The sequence below is a fragment of the Pithys albifrons genome, chromosome 7 (genome assembly GCF_047495875.1).
Source record: "Pithys albifrons albifrons isolate INPA30051 chromosome 7, PitAlb_v1, whole genome shotgun sequence".
NCBI lineage: Eukaryota > Metazoa > Chordata > Aves > Passeriformes > Thamnophilidae > Pithys > Pithys albifrons.
This window is the reverse complement of record NC_092464.1, coordinates 34,318,397-34,342,773: the sequence shown is the minus strand read 5'-3', so window position 1 is coordinate 34,342,773 and position 24,377 is coordinate 34,318,397. Positions and strand designations below refer to the sequence as shown.

Genomic DNA, 24,377 nt, shown 5'->3' with positions numbered 1-24,377 from the left:
GTGTTGTTTCATCCCCCCTTGTGCTTGGCTGATGTTGACACAGGAATATAAAACAACGGTTTAATGTATTGTTCTAACTTGGATTCATCTTGTCAATAAGGTAATGGTTATTTTAAATATAGTGAAAGACGTCCTGACTCTTAATTGCCTGGCTAGGAAGAAGTGCGCTGTAGGACAAGTAAAGGTCTTGTTTCATTGTATAGGTGAGTGGGGTTCTTTTTGACGGACTTAAGGCAGAATGAGTCTGACTCCATTGCTGGCTCTGCAACCGTTTTCAGCTGCGTTACAAGAGAAACTGTGCTTCTTTGGGGAACCAGTAAGCTCCCATGCCATGATAACACCTTAAATCTTTAGCCAGTTGTGATTTATTAATTTGTTTTCTCCTGATTATGACTTCTCAGACTGCTATTACTGTTTAAGGGGAACACATGAACGCTAACCCCCTAGTTTCTTTTTAAGCCACCTTTTCTGTTTCCTTTTACATAGTTTTTAAGATTATTTCGAAATGTGTTGAGGAATCCTTGGCAGACACACGAATTTGGGTACAACTCGAGGCTTTTTTGACCAAGATTGTCATAATTGCTGTGGCAAAATGGGGTTCGAGTGGTTCCAGCTCAGGCTGTGCATGTCACTGCTTCCAGGCAGCTCAGGAGCGCAGGCAGAGCAGAGCTTCTAACAGAGCGCCTGACTCAGGGCTTTCACAGCACAATGTAGCACCAAGCCAGGTAGGAAAAGTCTTGGAAAGGAGCTCAAATGGTAGTAAATCTTCAAGGGAAGGCCTGAAGGCCAATAGTCATCTTTTTACTTACCCAAATACCTTCGAGAAGGATTTCTGGAATCAGTGTTTCTCTTCACATGAGCGAGACCCCCAGGACCAGGGGCATCATCACCCTCTGGATGAAGTAGTACCAGGCCCAAAGGTGCTGCCAGCATCCCTGCCTGGCCATGAAATATGGATCATCCTGAAGAAAAATGTAACAAGCCAGTGGCAGAGCACGCTCAGCATGAAGGAGGTGTTGTCTTTATATAACCTCAGAAAACACTTCTGTCTCCACACCTGACCAAGAAGAAGGGCTGAAAAGCGTGCTTATACTCACATATTGCTGTTTACTAAATCCTGAATTGCCAGTTGCCTCCTTATAAAGGGAGAAAGAACTGTAAGTGAGGTAACTACTATCTGCAAGCATGTAACTGTTTTGTTTGTTGCTTAAGAATCCCTTAGTATCTGTAGAGCCAAAATTAGCAAAACCGAGCAAAATTCCAACAGAAATATATTAATTGGCAGTGCAGAATTTCTTTAGTGTGCAGCCTATGCATATAAACCTGGTTTGCCCCCATTGCAAAGAGAAATGAAATCACACTGCAAATAGGAATTTTAGTGAGAATCATTAATCACCTCCTACAATAAATACTTCTTTGTAATCCAACAGCGGTTCTGAAGGGTATTCTCTTGGAAAAGACTGTGAAGACGCAAAGGATTTTCCTGGGGGAAAAATGGTCATGTGTAAAGACACAGCATCTTGGCTGTCTGCTAAAAAAATGTACACTCTCTTGCTGGACATTGAACTGCTGACTGCAAAATACCGCATGGCAGATTATCATCGTTTAAGGTAACTTTTCCTTTCCCCCTTCCCTCTCTGGCTGTGCTGGGAGCAGGACGCTGCTGCAGGTCTGGGAGCTTTCTGTTCCCCGCCTGATACCTCCCGTCTTTAAAATAACTTCGAAAATTACATCGTCCATTTTAAATTCTCTCATTGTGCTCCCTTTGCTAAGGCAACCGGGAGTTCACCGAGAGGACAAATTTTCTATCCCATTAATTGTTTTTTTTAGAGGAGCAGACTGACCCTTCAAACCCTTGACCTTTAAAGACAGTATTCTTTTTAATCCGGCACTTGGACCTAAATGTCTCTTTCCCCCCTCCCTCTCTCTCTCTTTCCCGGTGTCTCTCACACACGGATTTATCTGCTCTGGCCCCAAAGACGAGCACGGCCCAAAACGCTGGAAGTGGAAGTTTGTCAATATTTCAAAGAAAGACCAAATCACCTCGGAGTCAATTGGCTGGCTGCAGGAAACATCACGCCGTTAACCCTGGCACCCATCTTCCCTCCACCCACCAAGAAAAATGGTCCTCTTCCAAGATCCCTCTCCTCGTTTTTCCTACAAGCTTTTGCTATACCTGGTGTTTCATTACACGACGAGCTGAGCTGTGACAAGCACCTTGTGGTATTTAATAACCGGAGCCATCCTGCATTGAGAGGTTTTGCAATGCTGGGATTTTTTTTTTTTTTTGGTTCAGGGTGCTTGCAGTTCCATGGCCTTCTTGCTCAGTGTTTGTAAACGAGGAAGGGGTGGGGGGAGCCCTCTCACAAGCGTAGATCATAACAGGCTTGCCATGAAACTCCAGCTTCCCCCGGTCCCCCTGTTCCTCGCTTTGGGGCCCTATTCGGGCAGCCCCAGGCTCGCCTGCCGTTCCCGCATCTCCAGGCGGTGCGACCGCGGGGCTTCCGCACGTCACGTCCCCGAGGAGGCGGAGGCTCTTGTCATGTCCACAGCCTCGCAGTCTGGCCGGGCCGTGGCGGAGTGGGACCCCAGGGTGTCGCCCCAGGGCTGTCCCCTCTAGCACGGTGTTGCGCTGACTCCCAAGCCCGGCCCACGAGGTCCCGGTAGGGTCGGGGCTCCCTGCGTGGGAAGGGAAAGATCCGCGGCCGCCACCCTCCGGCCCCGGGAAGTCCTGGCTCCGCCCGGGCCCGCAGACAGGCAGCACTGACCCGTGGAAGGCGGCCCGGGGGATGCCGCCCTGGTGCTCTCCCGTCCCCAGCAGGGTTCAGAGCCCCCTCCCCACTGCAGACAATGAAGATCTGGCTGCAACTGACTAGTCTGGGGGGGGAGGAGGGGGGTGTAAAGCTGACCCATCTCGCTGTGCAGAACGGGACAGACCCATGTTATTAATGTCCCAGCATTCTCCCTGGAAACTGAGGAGCTGTCAAAGCCAGCAGAGATTAGGGAACCCAAGTAAGAGCATCCCTGCGCTAGCAGATAAAGGTGTTGCGTCTGTTCTGGGGGAGATATTGAAATTTTAATCTTTAGGGTCACGTGACTCATTAAATAATTAATGCAGCTAGTCAGGAATGAATCTGTGGCCGTCAGTCCTCACTAGGAGTGATTCTCTCAGAAGTGAAACTCAACTCCTTATTACTGGAGTTTTTCTTTCTTTCTTTCTTTCTTTCTTTCTTTCTTTCTTTCTTTCTTTCTTTCTTTCTTTCTTTCTTTCTTTCTTTCTTTCTTTCTTTCTTTCTTTCTTTCTTTCTTTCTTTCTTTCTTTCTTTCTTTCTTTCTTTCTTTCTTTCTTTCTTTCTTTCTTTCTTTCTTTCTTTCTTTCTTTCTTTCTTTCTTTCTTTCTTTCTTTCTTTCTTTCTTTCTTTCTTTCTTTCTTTCTTTCTTTCTTTCTTTCTTTCTTTCTTTCTTTCTTTCTTTCTTTCTTTCTTTCTTTCTTTCTTTCTTTCTTTCTTTCTTTTTTCCCTTAAAAAGTCCCCAACTCCACTTGATTTAACTTGAAAAATTCTAAACTTCTTAAGCAAGCAGTAGGGTCTGTGTTGGTAAGTAGGTAGTGTGTATTTCTAGCTTGGTGACTTTAATTGTTTGTGCTTGCTTTGTGTGCTGAGCATTTGTTTAACAAGTTTAGTATTTAGAAATGTTAAATCTTTGTTTTAGCTGCCTTGTGGTCACATTATGGCTTTTGGTGATTAAGTGTTACCGAGGCAAACACATTTGATAATGTTCTAGTTCACACTGTGGAAGGCTGGGTGCCACAGTGCAGGAGGACCTGCTTTGTTCAATTTTCCTGGCGTTAATAAATCACCGGCTCTTAATATAGGGCCAAAATAGTAGTGGAAAGGCAGTGAGCATTGTAAAGGAAAAGTCATGGGCGAATTTCTCTATGACTCATTAGTCTGAACGATTTATGTACGAACTTAAAGTGCCGCAGTGAATATTACAGTTTGGGATAACAACAAATTAAAAAAAAAAGTCATGGCTTTTGTAAAGTGCTTTATTGCTACTTAGCAACTCTTTCAAGAAACAGCATAGTTTAAAGGACCATAGCAGTGTAAAACATGGTTGCGTGACCCAATAGCTCCAAATTAAATAACAGAAACTCACTGGCACTACTTTCAAATACACGCTTCATATTTAACACGAGTGGGACAACCCAGTCACAACACGCTTGATCGATGATTATTGCTGTTTGTAACACGACTATTGATTAGAGAACAAAACGGTTAAGGTATGACTTAGAGCCTAAAATGCCAAGGGGTTCCCCTTGCGCTGAAGGTGAGCGGAGAGAAAGGTAGAACTCAGGATAACCGCCAGAAAGCAGCTCCCGGGCTCTGCGATTGCAGATTGAACTTTCCATTTTCTTTTGTGTTTGCCAGTAGATTTTAACAGTCAGAGCTCTCAAATTTATGAGACAGCAATGAACAGTTTAGTGGGCTATTATTGCATGATTTTATGTAGACTGGAGCTCAACATCAAATTTAAAATTATTAGCGTAATTATGGAACTACTAAATTACCAAAGCAAAGTCTCAGCTCGAAAAGTTGTCCCGAGATAAACCTAATATTTCCAAGACTCAGATAACACCCTTTCACAAGAACTGCATTATTTAATTATTAGCATTTACATTTACTGACGATTTTAAGGTGTGTTAGACGGGGTTTATTAGCAAGACTGAATACGGGGGCACATTATTATATCTGACAATTTCATATCTAAAAGTGATTCAGTAAGTGGCATGCAAATAATCTGACTATTGTCTTTTCTTTGACTGTGCGGTATTGTTTGTTTTAGGGGAAAAGAAGAAGTCCAGTTTCCCCCACCGTGAACGGGTTTTGGTTTTGTTGGTTTTTTCTTTTTCTTTTCGTTTATTTTTTTAACTCAAAAAAAGCCTCGTTTGGGCCCGATTCCGCTACAGTGAGGTCAATTGTTAGTCTCTTACTGTGCTAGTGGTGGCAGAATTTGGCCCCGGCTAACCGTTTGAATAAAAGCCCAACCACAATGCGCCCTGCATTTAAACTGGAACACTTTCCGCGTTTTATTCAGCAGAGATGAACACCACGACTTGTGTTTAATGTCTGTTCTTGATTAAATGATCCTAAACAAAGGTTTCCCAGAGGAAAATAAAGCAGACATTCATGTAACAAGAGTTTGGAATGACAATATTTCCAAACACTTGGAGACAGAAGGCATAGCTGTCTACCAGGAAAAAAAAAATAAAAAAAAAGGCAACCACACGCTTTTATTTCTCAGCTCTCTGTACTCTTCATCCGCGTGGGAACCCACGCTCCGCGCGGGAGCCCGAGCCCGCTCCATCTCTGCCCACCCCTCTCCGGGGCTCTCCAAGCGCACCCGGCAAACCATGTATTGCCAGTGAAGGAGGGAAATACCTCCCCCTGCACTCCCCGGTAAGGCACTGTTTATTGCTTGTTTACAGGGAGCCCCGAAAAGAAGCCGCTCGGCCGGAGTGGTGGAAGAAGTGGTGGAAGAGCGCCTCAGCCCAACCCTGTGCAGCTGGAGGAGGTAAGAGCCGGGCAGCGGCCGCTGCTTTTGTGCCGGTGACTGCTCTGAGAAAGCGATTTGCCTGGTACCTGAGTGAGGAACAAGCCTGCTGGAATGAAATTTTGTTGTTGTTGTGATAAATATTTAACCTAGCTGGAATTTTTTTTCTGTATTGGCTCTATTCATCTTCCGTGGGTGGTGAATGCGCGTGTCTGGGCAGACAAAGAAGTGTACCGGATCTGAGTGATCACCATCCTTATAAAGGCATTGGGGACAGGAAGGATGCAAAGTCATCTGAAGAGCGAAAGAGTTAGAGAATTTCTTTGTTCATTCTTAGCTCCTTCCCAAATCAAAGGCGCGAGGCGAGGGAGAGAGGGTTGGAGCCAGTTCAGTGTTGAATGGCTGCTTATCGCGGCTTGTCTGTTCACCTCCTCCTCGTGGAGTTCCCTAGCCAGTCCTGCAAACGTGGAATGCATATGGAGATGTTAGAAAACCTGATTTTTGCCTGCCTGCGTACACCAGAATGGCTGGAGAATAAATTTCGGGTATTTGTCTATCCTGGCCTGCTTTGCACTGAGTGGAGGTTGGTGTCCGGTGGTTCGGAGTTGGTGGAGTTATTGATGTGCTTGGTCCTTTGGCAGGAGAAATGAAATGCTTTCCATAGTGACAGTTTTCTTATGCTGGCCACCGAGAGGGCAGGATTACATAGAATTAGCTCAAATTCCTACTAGATTTACCTGCTTATTTTTGGACAATGTTGTACAATTAGTGTACTTTACTACCTTTTAAAAGCGGCCATAAATTAGAGAACTACAAGGGCTCTTTGTGGTGGCTTAATGAGCTGCTTAAATCTTAACTACAAAAAGGGGCTGCGAATGTCTATTCACGCTTGTGTTCGGAAATTGAAAGCGAAAATACGGTATGAAGGAACCTTCCTCCGGTGGCATATACCCACAGCTCTGCGAGCAGGGATATTTGGGATTCCTTAACGGATCCAACACTGGCAGACTGATTACTGACTCTGAGCAGAACTTCTCACATAAGGGCTCAGTCGATAGCGCTACTCTTTTTATCTACTTGGAAATGATCAAAGACCAGCTTGATCTCTATCAGACTCACGGATGTAGGTAAACAGCTCTGCATCCCAGCAGATTTCAAATCTTTCGAGAGAGCGAGGAGCCCAATACTTATACCGTACGGTGATTTCCATTCCATCTCCACACAGAAGTGGTACGCACACCTTTTAACAAATGGCATAAAAGTAAACGTGAAACACAGTAAATCCCCTAAATCTAATTACATTGAAGATAACTTTAAACAGCGTTAATGCCAAGAGTGACTATTGATGCCAGAGCGGGTACAAAGGTTCTCTCTTAATGAAGGCACGTTATGAACTCAGATCTGTTTGTTGTTACTGAGACTGGAATTTCAGCTCAGCTCGAAGCCATGTGTATAAGGCACAGAAAAATCAGTAGCAGACCTACTGATAAACTCCACATTTTTCTGCTAGAGATCGTGTTTCGGGTCTCCAAATCATCAAGGTAATAAAACACAATGTTAAATGTCCAGGAACAGCAACAAAGCAATAAAGGGAGTGGTGAGGGAAACCTAGCGCCCGCGACTCGCAGTATCTTTTGAATCTGTATCTGAAAACTCGTGATTACACTACTAGAGCAAAGAAAACTTTCTCCAAATTCGGCGGAAGTGAATAATTTTCTGCTGGGATCCGGGACAGCACAAACTTAGGCATACTTCTGCCCTCCCAAAGCACACCCTTTAGAAGGTATTCACACGTCAAGAAGCTACCTTTCTTAAGAATTAATTAGTTTCCCCGCTATGTACACGAAGTTAATTGTTAAACAGTAGTTTAAGATTAACTTGATCATTAATACTAATAAAGATGTTCATAGAAACAGGGTTTTGAAGCCAATAGCCACAGCTAGCGTTAAGGCATTTAAGCTGACTTATGATTGTGATTTATTGCTGTTGAGTTTCTGTTTGCTCAGAACTGTAACTTCTAAAGCCATCTTTCTACTTTTGTCTTAAAGCAGTCGATAACTTTTTACAACAGCCCCAAGAAAGACTGACTTTGCTTTTTTCAACATCTGCTCCATTACCCAGTAATTTCAGTATCACTGTTGCAGATGAGCTTCTCTGTGTGTTTCTTCTATGGGATGTAAACGCACCATATTTAAAAGAGCCGTGAATCCATCTCTAGACAATATCGGCCTTGGTTTATGTTAAGTATAATATCTGTGGTGTTACCTGTGTCCTGAGAGTTACAAACTCGGGCATGTCGAATGTGCATAATGGTCTCTCTTTTTCAAAGGTCTATAGTTTTTATTCCAGTTCTTAGTGAGAGATAATAGATGTATACCCTGAGACTAGCTTAATCACTTCCATATGAAAAATTGCAAATTTTCCTTCTCTTGTAATGTCATGCTGACTTCTTCTGCAATCGTCACAACTATGCACTGTTACCAATGGGTTTACATTCCCGTACCCCACTTTTAAAATCCAGGCGAGAGTATATAAGGTTTGACCATAACACTAAAAATCACCATTTAAAAGAAAACTCCTTCAATTCTGTTCAGCGAAGTGCAAGTGAAACTCTAAGAGGACATATGCATTTAGCTTCTTTGAACCTATGGGAAATGGTGGAAAAATTTAGGTAAGGGTGTATACATCATGATGCACAATGCTGGAGTCACAGGACTGGATCAGGAACACGTTAAAAGCATGAACCATCTGATTTGCTTTGACTCCTTCCAGAAAAGTTATGTGATGGAGGGTTTCTTTTGTTTGTTTAGCTTACTGTGTCAATAGACCAAATTAAACAGTCTTACAGGGAAGATGTGATGTGTTCACACACAGGCGAAGCTGCCTGGCTCAGGGGCTGCACAAAACTTTGCTCTTTTCTTTTTTATTTTTTTCTTAATTTTTATCCCTTAGGCAAAGATCTCCCCCTCCCCAATTTTTTTCATCGTTAGTAACCTATAATTTTATGCATCAGTCAAACTAGTTGTATAGGAAATGCGTAAGCACAGGTTTAACAGCAAGGTCCCAAAAGATTTTGCAAAATTCGGAGGCACGCCAGTGAAGGAAGGTGTAGTCTTCCTAGTGTGTAACGAGGACAAAAATCAACTAGCCTCTTAGAAGATACTCTTTTTTGCCTTTGTCAGGTAATTAAAGGTCTTTTTAGTTTCTACAGGAGCCCTGGTGTAGCGTGTGGGAGTTGAGCAAGTCCTGTACAATGCTAGAGTAGAGACAGCTAGGGGTGGGGGGAAGGCTGGTAATCGTCCCATTTAGAAGGGGGCTGGAAATAATAGCATTAAGATTTGGGCTGTCTTCGGGGCTTGCAGAGGACATGCGACGTGAAGCAGAGTGGCGGGCCTGGGGAGCAAATGTCGGTTAATTAGGCTAAGTATCCAAGTGCAGAGTAATTCCATATTATAAGAAGAACTTCTCTTACCTTCCAATGGGCTTTGTGTAAAGAAATATTGGTGTGGGAGGAAAAAGAATCAAACTAACCTCCCCCTCCTCCCCCAGTCATCTTCATCTGTTAGATTTTTTTTTCTCCTCCCTTAAAACTCTTCTTTAACATATCGGGTTGAGGCTTTAAAAAGCAAAGGCTAGCGCTAAGAAAGCCTGTTCCTTCAATGATACCCTATTTCAAATAAAAGGATTTAAGTTGACGTATGACCACGTGAGCACATAATACAGCGCATTATTGTGGCATTTGGAGTGGAGACCCGGTCTGGCTCCGTCTGCGATTACGCTTTTCCAGTTTCTGTTCAGAGCAAGCACTGCTTTCTATTATTCTCTTTTTTTTTTTTTTTTTTTGTCCTTCCCCCATCACCGTTCCCGCAAGAGCTGGTCGTTCCGCTGACAGCTTTCGTTCTTTATGGAAAGGTTATTGTCGAGCCGAGAGGACGAAATGCTTCGTTAGAAAGGATGGATTTTATTTTAAGGTATTTCCGTTGATTGTTCATTTATGTGGTGAGTTATTGCTGTTCGAGGCAAAGGTCAGTAGCAGAGGCTGGAGTGAGTGCGTGTGTGTGCGTTCGGGTGTGTGTGCACCCGGAGCCAGGCTGCTTCCCCCTTTGTTTCAGTTTGCTGCGGTAAATATTCAACTCTACCCTCGCAGCGAGCAGAGCAGGGAGAGTTTGCTTCTTTATTTATTTTTCTCTGTAGAGATTCCACATTACTGTTGATGGCCAGCTGCCTCCGCTCCAGCCCCTCGATTGCCATCTTATCATTATTTATGACTGACTGGAGATGGGAAGACTCCTTTATTATTGTGTTTCAATATTTCCCCCTTAATTTTATTCTATTATTTTTGTGTGTGTTTTGTGTCTATTTATGTATGTATTTGGACAAGTCAGAGAAAACTATGCGGGGTGTGTGTGTGATGCTCTTTGGTCGGGGTCGTGCTCGAGAGTGCGGCGGTGGTTGTTTTATGGATGTTTGTTCGGCCGCTGCCGCTCCGTAAATCGATGACTGTGTGATCGTGCTGCCATTTTATTTATGATGCTTTAGTGGTACTTTGTTTACTGAGCGCAGAGCGCTGCATGGGCGCTCAACAATATGGCAAAGCTTCTTCTCAAATGAGCCAAGGGGCTAGTCTTTATTTCTCCGCGGTGAGAAGGAACTGAATCAAGAGTCAGCCACGGCTTCAAACAATAAATCAACCTTGGAAATGTGCAGGTTGATTTTGGTTCTCTGAATGAGGATCTGGAAAGCGGGAATGAGAGGGAGAGGATTGGAATGTATCTTCTAGGAGAACCTAAATTCATATCCATCCCTTCGTTTACATAAATATAGATATATCTGTATATGTAAATATAAGTTTGTATATATTTATAAATATGAATGCGTAAATATATATGAAGAATGCATTTTAAATTACAAAAATGAAAGATTATTTGGCTATCCAAGGAGGGCAAAACGCTACATGAAACTCCGTTTCCGCGGTGTGCACTGGCTTTAGGAAAGGCTGGAGCACTGGGGCTGGCTTTTCTCCAATTAGCTCCACATCTCTCACCTATTCCTGTTGTACCATTTTGTGTCCGGTTACGCGATGTTTGTAATTGCTCCTCTTTTAAGGGGTCAGAAAGAGAGAGAAAGAGGAAGAAAAGCGAATGATGATAAAAACTCCTCTGAAAACAACAACAAAAAAGATTATTTCTAAACGGAGCTATTCGTGACCGTTCTGCAGAGACCTGCAGGATGATGTTTGGGATGGTTTCACGTTTTTCTGCTCTTTAAAACTGCTCTCAATGCAGAACTGACCCAAATAAATTACATTTCCCCTTATCGCCATACTGAAGAACGTTGTCCTTACTTAGATTCGGCATCTCTCTCTCTTCAGCGAGGGGAGGAGAGCTTTTTCAGTCCCCGCTGTGTGTCTAAAAGCCAAGGGTGGCTTTGCTGAATTTTGAAATGGGACAAAACGAGCCGCAAAAATAAAATGCAAGCTTTAATTGCAGCTAAATTACTTGGCAGCATTTCCTCTGATTTATGGCCCAGTTCGGATGCGTATTGACCCAATTAAAACAGTCGTAAATAATACAGTCCTTCTCTAAAGCAAAAGAAAGCAAGAGGAGTTCTGGAGGAGAGGGGAATTTCTGTGAGTTGTGTAAATAACTTAAATCTGTTGAGCAAATAACAAAACAGTGCGTTGACTCTCTAGTGTTAGAAAATATAAACAACAATTTAGATTGACCACAGTTTACCTCTCTAATTTAGCTGATATCCCCTTCTAACTCTCTAACGACTTGTACAGACACCACATCCAGAACTGGTCCCCTTCTCCAGCAACTCCCTGCCTTGCTATTTTATCTCTAAGAGATCCATCCCCCCACCTCCCCCACCCACCTTGAACTATGGTGCTACCTCCTTCCATTTCGGGGCATCCAAGGACAAGGCGCTTTACAGGCATTATTTTATTCGGAAAATAATAATTCAGGGGAAGGGGAGGGGGGGGGGGGGAGAGGAGGGAGTCCCTCAGAGTGGGTCTCTTCGGGGAGAAAAGGCAGTTCATTTCTGACCCAGGAATCAGCCTCAAACGCTGCCGGTCCCTCCCCGAGCTGACTCCTACTCTCTCCACAGAATGGAACATAAAGAAAATATTCGGCCTCTGGGAGGGAAAGACAGATAAAAGCAGCGGGGATCTGTGCGTTGGGACACTTATTCCAACATCACAGGAGACATAAAAAACCCCAATCATCTTCTCATGTTTAAAATTACCTCTCTGGGGAGAGAGGGGTATGGGGAAACAGAACTAATAGGAGATATCTCGCAAAATACTCTTTGCAGGCAGTAGGACGAATGGAGGAAACACTTCAATATTCCTATGAACCACTTCGGTTCTCACGATTAAAGTCCTTGCAAATATTTTCATATTTAAAAACACCTCCCCCCTTTCCCCTTCGCCGCTCTTAAGTACAGCTATATAGTCAGAATATCCCGCTGGAGATGGCTCCCAAGCTGAAACGCACCCCCAGGAAAAGCTTGCCCAGCTTTCGGCGGGGGTCCCCAAACCGGCAGGCTCCCCGATGTCCGCAGGTTTCGTCAATCCCCATCTCTCTCTTCCTATCCAAATCCTCCTCGCCAGTCCGGGGGGCTCCGTCGGGGCGCAGCGTTGCCTCTCGCTATTTGGCCGGGCAAGTGGGCGAATGGCAGATCATCAGTTTCAGAAGAAAGTGTGGGGTTGATTATTGACTAGAAAGACTTTTTTTTTTCCTTCCGATGCAACATTCACGGGGTTGTTTGAAGCAAAACGCATACGCAGGATTTTTGCCTCTCCTCTCCTCCTACGCTGGGCGCTTCCCCTTTCATGTGGTGCCTTCTCACTTATGCCATAAGGAGCAAGTGTTTTCTGTTTTAGTGCTCTGTTTACGGCTTTAGTGCACGAAGTCATAAATCTTGCATAGCCATAAATGACAAAATCCATTGGTATGCGTAAGAGGCCACCCCAGCCTTATAGTGCTTTTTATTTCTCGCTTCTCCCTCGCTTTGTTTGTGTTTAAAGATGACGCCGGGCTCCCTCGTGCTTTAAACGGACTGGTTACATTTGTAATGCCTTAATTAAGGAAGTAATGTCAAATTTACACCTAGATTTTATTCGGAGGTTCCGCTTAATGCACGGAGCGCAGAGTTCCTTTAACGTCTGCCAGACGGGCAGAGTCTGAAACTTTGTTTAAGTTCTCGTTTGCACGGTCGCTGCCGTGTTTCTGTTGCAGGAAGCTGGGGCGACACCAACACCCCCAAAATCCATGACGTTGAAGAAAGAGGCAAGCGCCTTTCCCACCTCTGCCAGGGAAAGACGGCGAAGGCGAGCTGTGAGGCGCCGGGCCCCGGTCCACGGGGGGCTGACGCCCGCGAGTCCCCATGGGGGACTGTGGGCACCCTGACCCGTCTGTGCAGCACATGTGTGTGTGTGAGCGTCTCTGTGCCCGTCCCGGGCGCTGGGGATATTTGGGGGGGAGCAGGGGGGTGTCTCTGTGTACATCTGTGTATGTGTGCGCTCACGCATGCATGAGTTAATAATTAGTAACTCTAATGATTTCCAGCGTGGCTCTGGAAGCATTGCCCAGAGCGGGGATCCTGGTGGGCTTCGGTTGGCTCTCCGGACTCAGTCCCGGCTCTCCGGGCTTTGCTCCCCTACCCGGGACTCAGCCGGGCTGTGCAGGACTCCTGGCCGCGGCAGTGGGGCTGTTCTGCAGCCGCCCCGCAAGCCCACCGGTAAGAGGGAAAACTCAAGCCCCGACAGCAGCACCCCGGAGGCTGGTGAGAGCGACCCTTTGTGAGCGCCGTTTGTCTTCATTAGCATAATTTTCCTGGACTTCGATGACGCCCGGGTGCGGGGGGGCGGGGGGGGGTTTCACTCCTTCACTGCCCCGCTCCTCCACTCCCTTCCCAGCCCCCACCCTGCCCTAGGCTTCCCCAGGCGGCCGTCTTTCTTTCTTCCTTCTTTTTTTTTCCTCCCTTCCACACATTCTCCCCCCCTCCCCCCCCCGCCTCCTCCACCCTTTCTCCTTTCCTCTCTCTCTTTCCCTTCCCAGAGCAGTCTTGGGAAACATCCCCGTCCTCCGTGCCCCGCGCAGGGGGAGCCCGGTACGCCGGGGACCAGCTCGCTGTAGAGTGGGCAGCTTCAAGCGTCAGGGAAGAGGGGAAGGGGGGTGTCCGGAGACACCGTCCCCATCCAGTGCGGGGCAGGGCTCACCCCTCCCGGCCGGGGGTTGCCGGGTGCGGAGGAGCTGAGCCGATGCCCACCCCGCGGTCACAGCGACCAGGCTGAGGCAGGCAGTCCCTGCTCCCTGGGTTGTGTCGCCTCCAAAAAAAAAAAAAAAAAAAAAGGGGGAGAGAGAGAGAGCATGCTGGCTTCCGCCTCAGTCGTCAGAAGTTAAGGTAAGCAGGCCACAAATACGCTGCTATCAGTCGTGAATGGCGGAGTTTATGTCCCAGTGATTTATGACCGTAGACTTAAATGTCGGTTCAAGAAGAGTTCACAAGCTGGGGCTTCCTTCCAGGCAGTGACTGATACCCTTACACTTTCGTGTTCAGGCAGCTCTCTCTCCTCTCTTCCCCCCACCCCGCAACCTTCTCTCGACTTTATCTTTCAGGAAATCTTTCAGAGGGGCTGCCTGGTTTTTCGTCCTAGAGTCAGAGTTCGGGGCTGGGCTGGGAGTTACAGGGCAAAGATCTGGTGTGCTCTGGTGGGAGGGAAAGAAGAGGGAAGGAGAGGATAGGACATAGCTGAAGTGGAGAGTGGGGAAAACCAAGCGAACTGGCCTTTCCCAAGCAACTTTCATCTGTTGTCTCTGGGCTGTTCGGTTTGGGGGAAAAGAAGTTGGTAAAGGGCAGAGCCTTGTGTTGTACAAACGGAGATAAAGCTGATAAAACGGGCATTGGAAAAATTGAGGGCCCAACTGTGTTTGTGAGACCTGGTCTTTTGTATTCGAGGGGGAGAGGAGAACTCTTCCCCTTCCAGGCATCGGCTGGGGTGACAAATCCATCCCCATCCTTGCTCCCCTCTCCCGTTAGGACACTATTATTATCGTGACTGTTGTCGCTCTTAATCCCGCTATTCCTGCTTGCTCCAGGAATGACCAGGCGCTCCTCAGGTTACCCCCGCTTCTCCAAAACTTTTTAGGAAGTGTTTAACTTGGTGAAGCCAAGCGCGGAATCTGTTTTTTTTTTTTTTTTACTTGCTGGCAGTCGGCCGAATCTTCAATAATATTTTGCCTTCCGAGGAAAGCAGACTCTTGTTTGCGGGCCAGGAGCTGCGGGAGCAGAGCGCCCCGCATCCCCGCTCCTGCCTGCGCCACAAAATCTCCCAGGGGTCGAGGGAAGGCGAAATATTTGATGTCACGATCATGAAAGGCAAGTGCCTTTGTAAAATCACCGCTGCCTGATTATTTCCTCCTTCTCCTCTGGTAGTGGTGTCTATATTCTCTCTTTCAAAGGGATTGAGAAAAATCACACCAGGCCTCGATAATGTCGGGGAGGAGAGGCGAGGAACTGGAAATTGTGTGCGCGCCTCAGATCTCCATCAGCTTATTAGCTTAATAGCATCCAAAAAGCTTGATTAGTGCAATAACAGGATAGCCGCCCTGCTTGTAGGTGTGTTACCTTCATTTTGTTAAGATCTAACAAAAGGAATACTGTTTTTTAAGAACTTTTTATGACTTGAAAGGAATAGAATGAGCTCTTTTGGTGCATGTGTTTTGTAAGGCTTTTCGCCCCTAAGCATTTGTCCTCGTTAGATGTTTTGGCGTGGGGGGGGGGAAATATCCAGCTGCTTAAGTACAGAGAAAGTGGTAAAAGAAAAGAGAGACTCTTCTGATCTGAAAAGACGTAGTTATTTGCCATCAATAAGGTAGGGGGACGGGAGGAACATACTTCAGTTTCTGAGAACAATGTGAGTGCGTGTGGAAACAGCTCCTAGATCAGAGGTTATGCATAGGTCTCCTCTCTCATTAATACAGGGGATTCTTTAATTGGTTATTTTCAACCAGGTGATCAGCACACTTTAATCGGGGAGATGGAGGTGAGGGGTGCTATGTGGAGAGGGGGAAATACCAGAAAGAAAGGAGGACGGGTGACCAAAAAAATCCCCACAAAACCAAAACCAAAACCAAAACCGCCAATGGAGGGGAGGAGGGGGGTTAGGGAAGGGATTCGCCCGGGAAGGGGAAGCATTCTCTGGGTTTCTGTCCACCCTCTCCCCAGCCAAGTGACCCTCATACATCAAATTACATAGCAGTTTCTAAGACAGAACCTATTATCACTAAGTTGGAAGGAAAGTTCAAGCTGTGGTCATGGAGATGAACGCTGGTTTTTCAGGTTCCTGGTTTTTTTCCCCAATCCATCATGTTTTAACAGGTAGGATCTGGCTGATTCCACAAAAAGTTAGCGTCTTGAAAATAACTTCTGGGGGAAAAAAAGAGCAACCACCAGCAAAGCTCCCAGCTTGCCTCTTCTGGCCTCACAGACAGGGCTTCATGTGGCACAGGGTGCAGTTGAGGCTCCAGACCCACTCAGGAGTGGCAGGAGGGTTCCGGTACTCCATGGAGCAGCCAAAACCGTGCTCTGGAGCCAAGAGCGAACTGCTGTGGGCATCGATCAGGGTGACCCAGGCAGAAACCTCTGCTGCTGGGGTGCATAACTTGGCCATCTCGGGGTGTGGTGCGAGCATGGAGTGGAGAAGGTGCTGGCTTTGTTTATTTTCCTATCAAGCATTTCATAGACAAGCTAAAATCCATCACTTGGGATTAGGCTGTTTACATATCCCTGCTTAGGAAACCTTTCCACCCTGGTCCTGCCCCCTGCCACACGTAGACAGGAACAATCTCATGTATTTCTTTGAAGTTGTATGGAAAGTCGTAACCAGGAGAAAGGCTAAAAATAAAAGGACATCAGTCACAGGAGAGGGTTTGATCTTAGAGTTGAAATGAAGTAACAGCCCAGCCCCTTCACATTACCAATTCCTCTATCACCCTCATCTCAGAGACCAGCATTAAAACAGCCTCTTGTTGATAAACGATCAACCCCCTTGCTCTGTTTCTGAAGAACAAATAAATAAATAAAACCCCCTAGAAAGCCCATATCCCAGTGCAGTGAAGCACATATTTGTAGCTGCCAGTAAATCCAGGCAGCTTTTATATCGAAATGCTCTGCGCCTGAGGCCAAGTCATGCTGCTAAATATTGCTGACCACTTTTTCTTTTATGGCTTTCATGTCACTTAGCTATTGAAAGTAAGATGGATTTGTACCATTTCTTCACCCTGCTCTGCTCTCCCCACACCCCAGGTCTGCCCGGAGAGGCCATTGGAGGAAGAGCACCACGTGACAGAGGGGTGCCAATGTTATTCTCCAAGGGTGTCAAGACCCTGTCAGTTTGCGAAATAAATATTGGGAAACAACGAAATGCAAAAAGCGACCTACTACGACAGCTCTGCAATCTATGGTGCCTACCCCTACCAAGGAGCAAATGGTTTCACTTATAATGCGAGTCAGCAGCAATATCCTCCATCTTCATCACTTGTGGAAACTGAGTACCACCGTCCCGCGTGCTCCCTCCAGTCCCCGGGCAGCTCTGTGTCCCACCATAAGGCCAATGACATCAGTGAGAGTTGCATGAGGACCCTCCCCAGTCAGCCTCTACAGCCCCCTGTCCTTGCTGAGCCACAGGCTCCACTGCAGCCACCTCCAGCCCAGCAGGCACAACCTCCACCTCCATCCTCCACCTCACCATCTCAAAATGTCAGCAGCAACCCTGCCCCGGCCAATCCCAACAAGAGTCCAGCTCTTAACTCACCCACTGTGTCCAAACAGATATTCCCATGGATGAAAGAGTCTCGGCAAAACACAAAGCAGAAAAACAGCAGTTCCAGTTCAGGTATGAAACATGCTCCCCCTCTCCTTGGGTATCTCTGGGCTGGCAATGCATCCAGTGGGTAGGAGGGCTGTCTTACACACCTTCACTTCAGGGAAGAGAGGGTGGGGGCTTTTTTACTCTCTGAGTTGATGCCCTTAAGCTTTTGAAAAGGGCTTGGTATCACTCAGGATACTCACCCCATGCAAAACTTTCCCAGACTTGCAGAATGGGTCCCAATTGACTTTGCTTCCTAGTGGTTGAACTGCTTGTGTCCTCCCGCATCTATCACATTCCCTGGGTAATCCCACCTCCAGTAAATCATGTCAGTGTGGAGCAGCCCAGGCCTTAAGCCAGAGGCTTGTCCTGAGTACTTTGTTGGCATGGTGCTGTTAGATTAGCAAGACAGTGACCTATCTCTGCTGAAGTGTAACAGGAATAAAATAGCTCATAATCACATGCAGGCAGGATCAATGCCCTGCATGCAGTCAGAACCTCTTCCTATTTTAATAAGCTGATTGGCAAAGTTCCAAGCGTGGTAAACAGAAATCATTCTGGAGTGCCATAAACTTTAGCCCATAAAACATTATTTGAGAGATGGAAGTGTATATCAGTGCTTTTACTACTGAAGGAAACCAACACTGATCACACCAGTGCTAACTCCAGTGTCCAGGAGTTGGGTTTATTCTGACTTCTTCCTCTTTTCCACTTAAATGTGTCCAAAACTCTAGCAAATGTCTTTGCCAGTCTGCTTTTTAAAATTGTGGCAACACTGCTGTTTACAGCCTTCAATATCATGTACTTATTTTATTAAAAAGCAGTAACATTTAATTATATCTGTCTGCCTATATGGGAGCCTAGCCACTGTATGTTCTTCTTTATAGATACTGTACTTCTGAATCACTACCATATGTTTATGCTATACACTAGATGTTATAAAAAATTACACTGTCAATTCCATGTTTATATGTTAAAATTTTATACTGTAGATATCTAATTTTGAGGCATTTCTACCTTTCATGTATATATGAATATATGTATATATGAAATGGCTTTCAAAAAAAGAGGGCTGCAGGTCTTAAGAGCAATGGAGAACAGCTAGTTCTTGAAGACTGATCCCACTACGTTAGCAGAGCCATAGGTTCACCTTCAGAGTTTCTAAACCTCACTGTGTTTCCTTGAAGATTTCTTGCTCCTTTATGCAATACCAAATTCCAGATATGTTGCATGCTGTCATTCTTAAAGAAAGCAAGTGTAGTCAAATAGTGACACTAATGAGGTGAAGGAAGTCTTTTGAGGCTTGTAGCTTGGCATAACTGAGCTCATGCCATGGGGGAAGTACTTGTTGCGCACATGGGCATCCATCTTGCATTTGAGAGCTGGACTCCCCAGGTGCTAGTGTTGTTGGCCATTTTCTCATGTTGCCATGTCTAGGTTCACCATGCTGATTGTGTTCTTTGTGTGATTTACATAGGTGAGAGTTGTGCTGGTGATAAAAGCCCTCCGGGGCAAGCCTCCTCTAAGCGAGCCCGTACAGCTTACACAAGTGCCCAGCTGGTAGAACTGGAAAAGGAGTTCCACTTCAATAGGTACCTTTGCAGGCCACGAAGGGTAGAAATGGCTAATTTACTCAATCTCACAGAAAGACAGATCAAAATCTGGTTTCAAAATCGCAGAATGAAATACAAAAAGGATCAAAAGGGCAAGGGCATGATGACCTCTTCAGGAGGACAATCCCCAAGCAGAAGCCCCGTCCCTCCAGCTGCTGGGGGATATCTAAACTCTATGCATTCTTTAGTTAACAGTGTCCCCTATGAGCCCCAGTCGCCTCCGCCATTTAACAAGTCTCATCAAAACACCTATGGCATTCCTGCATCGTATACCACTCCTCTTAATAATTGCCCGCCTCCTCAAAAGAGATACACGGGAACGGCAGCTGTGACACCTGAATACGATACTCATCCTCTTCAAGGCAACGGTTATGGGAATCCACATATACAGGGAAGCCCCGTCTATGTAGGGGGCAACTACGTGGAGACCATGACCAATTCTGGGCCTTCCATCTTTGGTCTAACTCATCTCCCTCATCCTCCCTCTGCCAACATGGACTACAACGGGGCTGGGCCAATGGCCAACAATCACCACCATGGACCTTGTGATCCACATCCAACATACACAGACCTTACTGCTCACCATCCTTCTCAGGGAAGAATTCAGGAAGCACCCAAACTCACCCATCTGTAAGAGACAGGAGTCACTAAGTGGAACACCAAGCCCCCAGGTTTTGGAAAGTACTCATCCTTTTGCTTCTTTCTCCTTCTCCCACCATGTGCCCTCCCCTCCCCTTCTTGTTTGTTTTGTTCATTTTGGTTTGGTTGTTTACTTTCGTAAAAGCGTTTTCTAGTTTATGTGACGTAGCAATATTTGTTGCTTGAATTGCTCTATAGTTTCACTAGTGGATATTTATCTTCTTGAACTGTAGCCTTGTGTCTCACTTTGGGAGTACACAAAGGCTTTATACTTTACCTTCTACACTTTTATCAAAACAGGGTATATGAACAAATTTTCTAGAAAAGGAATTCTTAAATGTGAATTTGTTCGTACATTATTGATCCCACGGGGAAGCAATTTTTTTTATTGCACTTCTTTTAAATAGCAGGAAAGACATCAAAAGCGCTTGGACAGGGAATTCCTGGACAATTATTGATACGTGTAAGTCTTTCAATGTGTGTATGCTGGTGAACATTCAGATTTATTTATATTTTTTTCCTCAAACATTGAATAATCTAAGTGTTTAAAGTTTTATTTATCCCCATTTGTTCATATTTATATATATATTAAAAAAATTGTACCCTGAATATTCAGGTGGTATTTACCTGGCCATATGTTAGATGGCATATTGGCACGTGTTGGAAATATCATTTGAAAGGAAACTAGGAACTCATTTTATTAAAAATGGTGATAACAATGATGATGATGATGCAATAAAATCTGGGAAAAAAAGATCACAGTTTGAATACTTTATGCTTGTAACATCCAGCTAGGTGAAAAGCGTGTGATGCTGGAAAGGCTAGATTTGTTTTGAAAGTTACACATTCCTTGCTGCTCATGTTCTGGAAAAAAAAAATAAAGTTTTTATTCTGAATAAGAAAGAGTTAAGAACATGTTCTTCATAGTGCAGGGGAAGGGAGAACCCTTCATGACGTGGGGAGATAGGAAGCTCGCCTGTAAACTCACATGAGGATCTGATCGCCCACCCGAAAGGCCACGCGATGCCTTTACAGCATTTCATAGGCAGGGAGAGAAATTTTTCTTTTCCTCTCTCTTCTCCCCCCGCCGCCCTCTCTCTCCTTCTCTCTCTCTCTCTCTTTTTTCCCTTTCCTCCAGAGGGGTTTCAGGGCCCGCGACTGCCGTGTCCTCCCGCACCCGCTGCGCTGTGCCCGCCCGGTGCGGGAGGCAGCCGGACAGGGATCGCCCCCTCCCCTGGGGATCCGGTGGGGGATCGGCAGCGGAGCAGTGCGGGGAGGCCAGCGGGTGCGTGCGTGCGTGCGTGCGTGGGTACAAGGATGTGTGTAAGCACTTGGGAGCAGAGCTCAGGATAAGACCCGCGTGGGTGCGGGGCTGAGGGGCCGCCTGGTCCCTGTACTAGCCCGCTGGGGAAAGAAGGTGTGGACTCCAGGGGCTCCGGAACCCCACCAGCACTGCGGAGCAGTGGCGGTAGAGCAGAGTCCGACCAAACCGCGAATGTGGCTGGGGCGTGGATGCGCACACTGCTGATTCTTCCACCCGCCGCCCCTTTCGTCTTTTTTTTTTCCTTTTCCTTTAAGAAGTGGATTTTACGTTTTACCTTGTTGTTGTTGTTAATAATTAGTATTTTTCTTATTTTTTGTGGGGCTTTATTCATTCTTGCTGAGCTGCCTTTCCTCCCACTGCAGCCTGAAGCTGTGGGGGAGGGGGGCCTTGTGTTCCCTTTCTTTCCTCGGGGTGTGTGTGTGTGGATGTGTGTGCGTGTGTGTTTGTGTTGGAGGAGGGGGACACGCTACTGTAGAAGGGCGACTGTCCCGGTCCCAAACAGGAACCCCTAGGGGCTCCGGTGCGAGGTAGAATGGGGAAACCCTCAACCTTGTGTTTAATTCCGATTTTTCTTTCTTTCAGGTGAAATGTCCGTAATTTTTAGATTGAAACTTGAAAGATAAATCAAACCCAACCTAAATAGACTAGGTAAAATTTACCTCTGCACGTTTATAAAGACGTATTCCTATGCTGTGTAGATTATAACGCACGCTGTTCACCATCTGTATCTTTTAGAGCACAGAAAAAAGTCGCCATTTTGGTCTCATGCTGAAATATTATTAATCTTTGGGCTTTATCTTGTTCTCAGAACCATCCTTGCCTGATGCTGAAACATTGTCATGCATCCGTGAATCTACACAGAGGTTTTCTGCATAAATAGATAAAGCGTGCTCAGTCAAAGAAAAGAACAGCAAATAGATTTATACCATGCTGTTGTATATGTAGACATGTAACCGTGGAAGGAAAGGGTATGTAGGCTGATATTTTTCATTGAAACCTGATTACTACCCAATACACACCCATGACTGATTATTATTTTTGTAGGTGAAGGAAGCATTTGTGCAACATTGCAAGACTTTGCTCGTTTCAAAGGAGCGCCTGTACAAAATTCAAGCCGCCCCCCCCCACCTTTCGGATCCATTAGGTTAGATACAACAAAAGGTAACGGTACAGGCACGATACTTACTGCGTGGTTCCCTTAATACCACGAGTTACATTTAGGAAAATGCTCAAAAAGAAGGAATTTGGAGTTTCACTCCCTTTCCACTCGAAGAAATTAAAATACAGGCAATTTTGTCCCTTTCGTTCCATAAGCAGTATTAAATTCCTTTTTCGGAGCCTGTAGATTGCACATAAGAATTTGTACTTTTGCATTTAAGATTCGCCAGATTGAAAGATCCCCCTGGAGGCAGAAGTAATTGATTTCCCCAAGAATTTTGCGTCCCCTCCAAAGGTTTTGTTCCAGGTGGTTTTTGTATTAGACTAACCACAAGAAACAAATGTGCAGAATAGAGACACCCACACAGGTTTTACTCACAAAGCCTGGTTAAAGTCCAAACCTCTGTCTTTATTATTTGTCATCTTGCTGTTAATCCCAATATTTTCCAGAGAGGAAAAAAGAATAAAGAAAAGAAAAAGGAAAGCCCGATCCCAGCGTAGACACCAAGAAGCAAAATAAAACTGGACTTTCCCCAGCAGCCCATTCGTCTGCCAGAATATTTTAAAAGCAGCTTTTTCCCTTGTTTACTTGGGTTTCTTGCTCTGCCTCTTTTCTCGGCCACATTTGATCTTGGAAAGAGCAAGAAGCTTTAAATGTGTTCTTAAGGGCCAGTGGCTGTCAAACCTTTTGGCGGCCAAGATTGATCGCGCACAGACACCACCAGAGCTTTGTTTGGACTAAAAGCAAGAAAATTAAACCCCTTGCATTTTCCAACAGCATCGATATTTGTAAGTCATCCCTTTTGAGGGATTAAATGACAAGTCTCGTTCTATATTTTATTTAAACAAGCAACCACCAAAAGCCTATTTAAAACCTCCCGGCCCCTCCCCTCCCCCTCTCTCCAATGCCTTCGCAGATATGCTACATCTTGTGCGTGCATTAACTTATAAACCGATTTTTAAAAACGCACTTTGTGCAGACTGGACGCAGACTGAACTGCTGAGTTCTCGGGGTCTTGTTTTCTATCTTTCCCCCCTTTTTTTTTATTACGAAGACAGTTGCCGACCCGTTTGTCAACTCCGAAAATAAAGGGAGACGGCACCTCATCGCGCTGGCTATCGTTCCTGGTTCCTGGAGGACGCGGAGAGCGACTCGGAAGCTACTTCCCTTCGGCTCTCGGCGCACCCCACCCTGCCGGGCGCTCCGGGCTCCTCGGGGAAGCAAGCCCCGTCCAGGATGCCCAAGGGCGGCTGTGACCAGAGGATTCAACGGGCTGGTGCCATCACTGCCATCACTCTTCTCTTGTCTCGGTCTGGTTGGAGAACTGTGCCCAAAGCATCCAAATTCGGGACTTGCCTCGACCTGGCAGTGGCGACTGGAGACAGCGGCGAGAGCCAAACGTCGGAGGCGAGTGCGGTCTCTCAAGCCATAACTCCGCAGCATTTTCGCCCTGCCTGGCCCTGTGAAAACAAACCCGCTACCAGCCCATATATTTCCTGGTAATCGAAAATACTCACCAGACTCAGCCTACTACGGTTATTAAGCAAATTATGCCAGCAGACGGGAGTATAGTTTGCAAGCTAAGGCACGGAATACATTTTTTGTTTAAGAGGCAACAGCCAGACACGTTTGCAACCTCGCTATTTGGCTCGCCCACAGAGGTTCTCCTAGGGTTATGTTTTGCAGTCCAATCCCGGGAAGCCAACTGGAGAGGGAAGTCATGAGGCACCGGGGCTGCTGCCTATGTGACTCTTGCCCTAGAAGGAAGGTTGTTGAGAAAGAACCTGGCAAACAACTGTTCAGCACCGACGACTAATTGTTCTCCTCACTGTACACCCGTTAGCCACCAAAAAAGAAAAAAAAAAGTAAAAAAAGGAGAAAAAAAAAGGGGGGGGAGGGGGAAGAGAGAAAGGGGAAAAAGAATCAAGAACAAAAAGGGGAAAAAAATAAATAAGAAGGAGCCCATCAAGGCTGAGTCGGCAAGGAGAACGGGAAGGAGAAACTGGTTTTGGAGGAAGTGCTATTCCCAGGAAAAAATCAAGACCCTCTGCTTCAGACTCCTGCCTGCAGTAACTTCTTATGCGGGGCCCTGACCGTGTCAAAACTTTGAAGATTAATGGATTACTTTGTTAATGACTCAAGGCGTCAGATTGAGGTGCTTAAATGATTTGTGAGGTGCAAAGCGTTTTCCTGACAGTCCCAAACAATGAG

The 24,377-nt window shown here is 45.8% G+C and overlaps 1 protein-coding gene across 8 annotated transcripts in view; it reads left to right on the top strand.

Moving 5' to 3' along the window:
• HOXA3 (homeobox A3) overlaps positions 1-20,580 on the top strand; it is a 44,885-nt gene extending 24,305 nt beyond the window's left edge. For 2 of the 8 annotated variants that reach the window (XM_071560981.1, XM_071560984.1), the window contains 5 exons: positions 1,431-1,610; positions 1,980-2,257; positions 5,489-5,574; positions 16,870-17,458; positions 18,909-20,580. In XM_071560981.1, coding sequence (XP_071417082.1) covers positions 16,987-17,458; positions 18,909-19,678 — 1,242 coding nt within the window. In that variant the 5' untranslated portion in view covers positions 1,431-1,610; positions 1,980-2,257; positions 5,489-5,574; positions 16,870-16,986 and the 3' untranslated portion in view covers positions 19,679-20,580. Of the gene's footprint in view, positions 1-1,430; positions 1,611-1,979; positions 2,258-5,488; positions 5,575-9,399; positions 9,525-13,001; positions 13,300-13,755; positions 13,966-16,869; positions 17,459-18,908 lie in introns of those variants that run through there. The other 6 variants (XM_071560982.1, XM_071560983.1, XM_071560988.1 and 3 more) reach the window with 6 other exon arrangements.
• Positions 20,581-24,377: the final 3,797 nt, after the last annotated feature.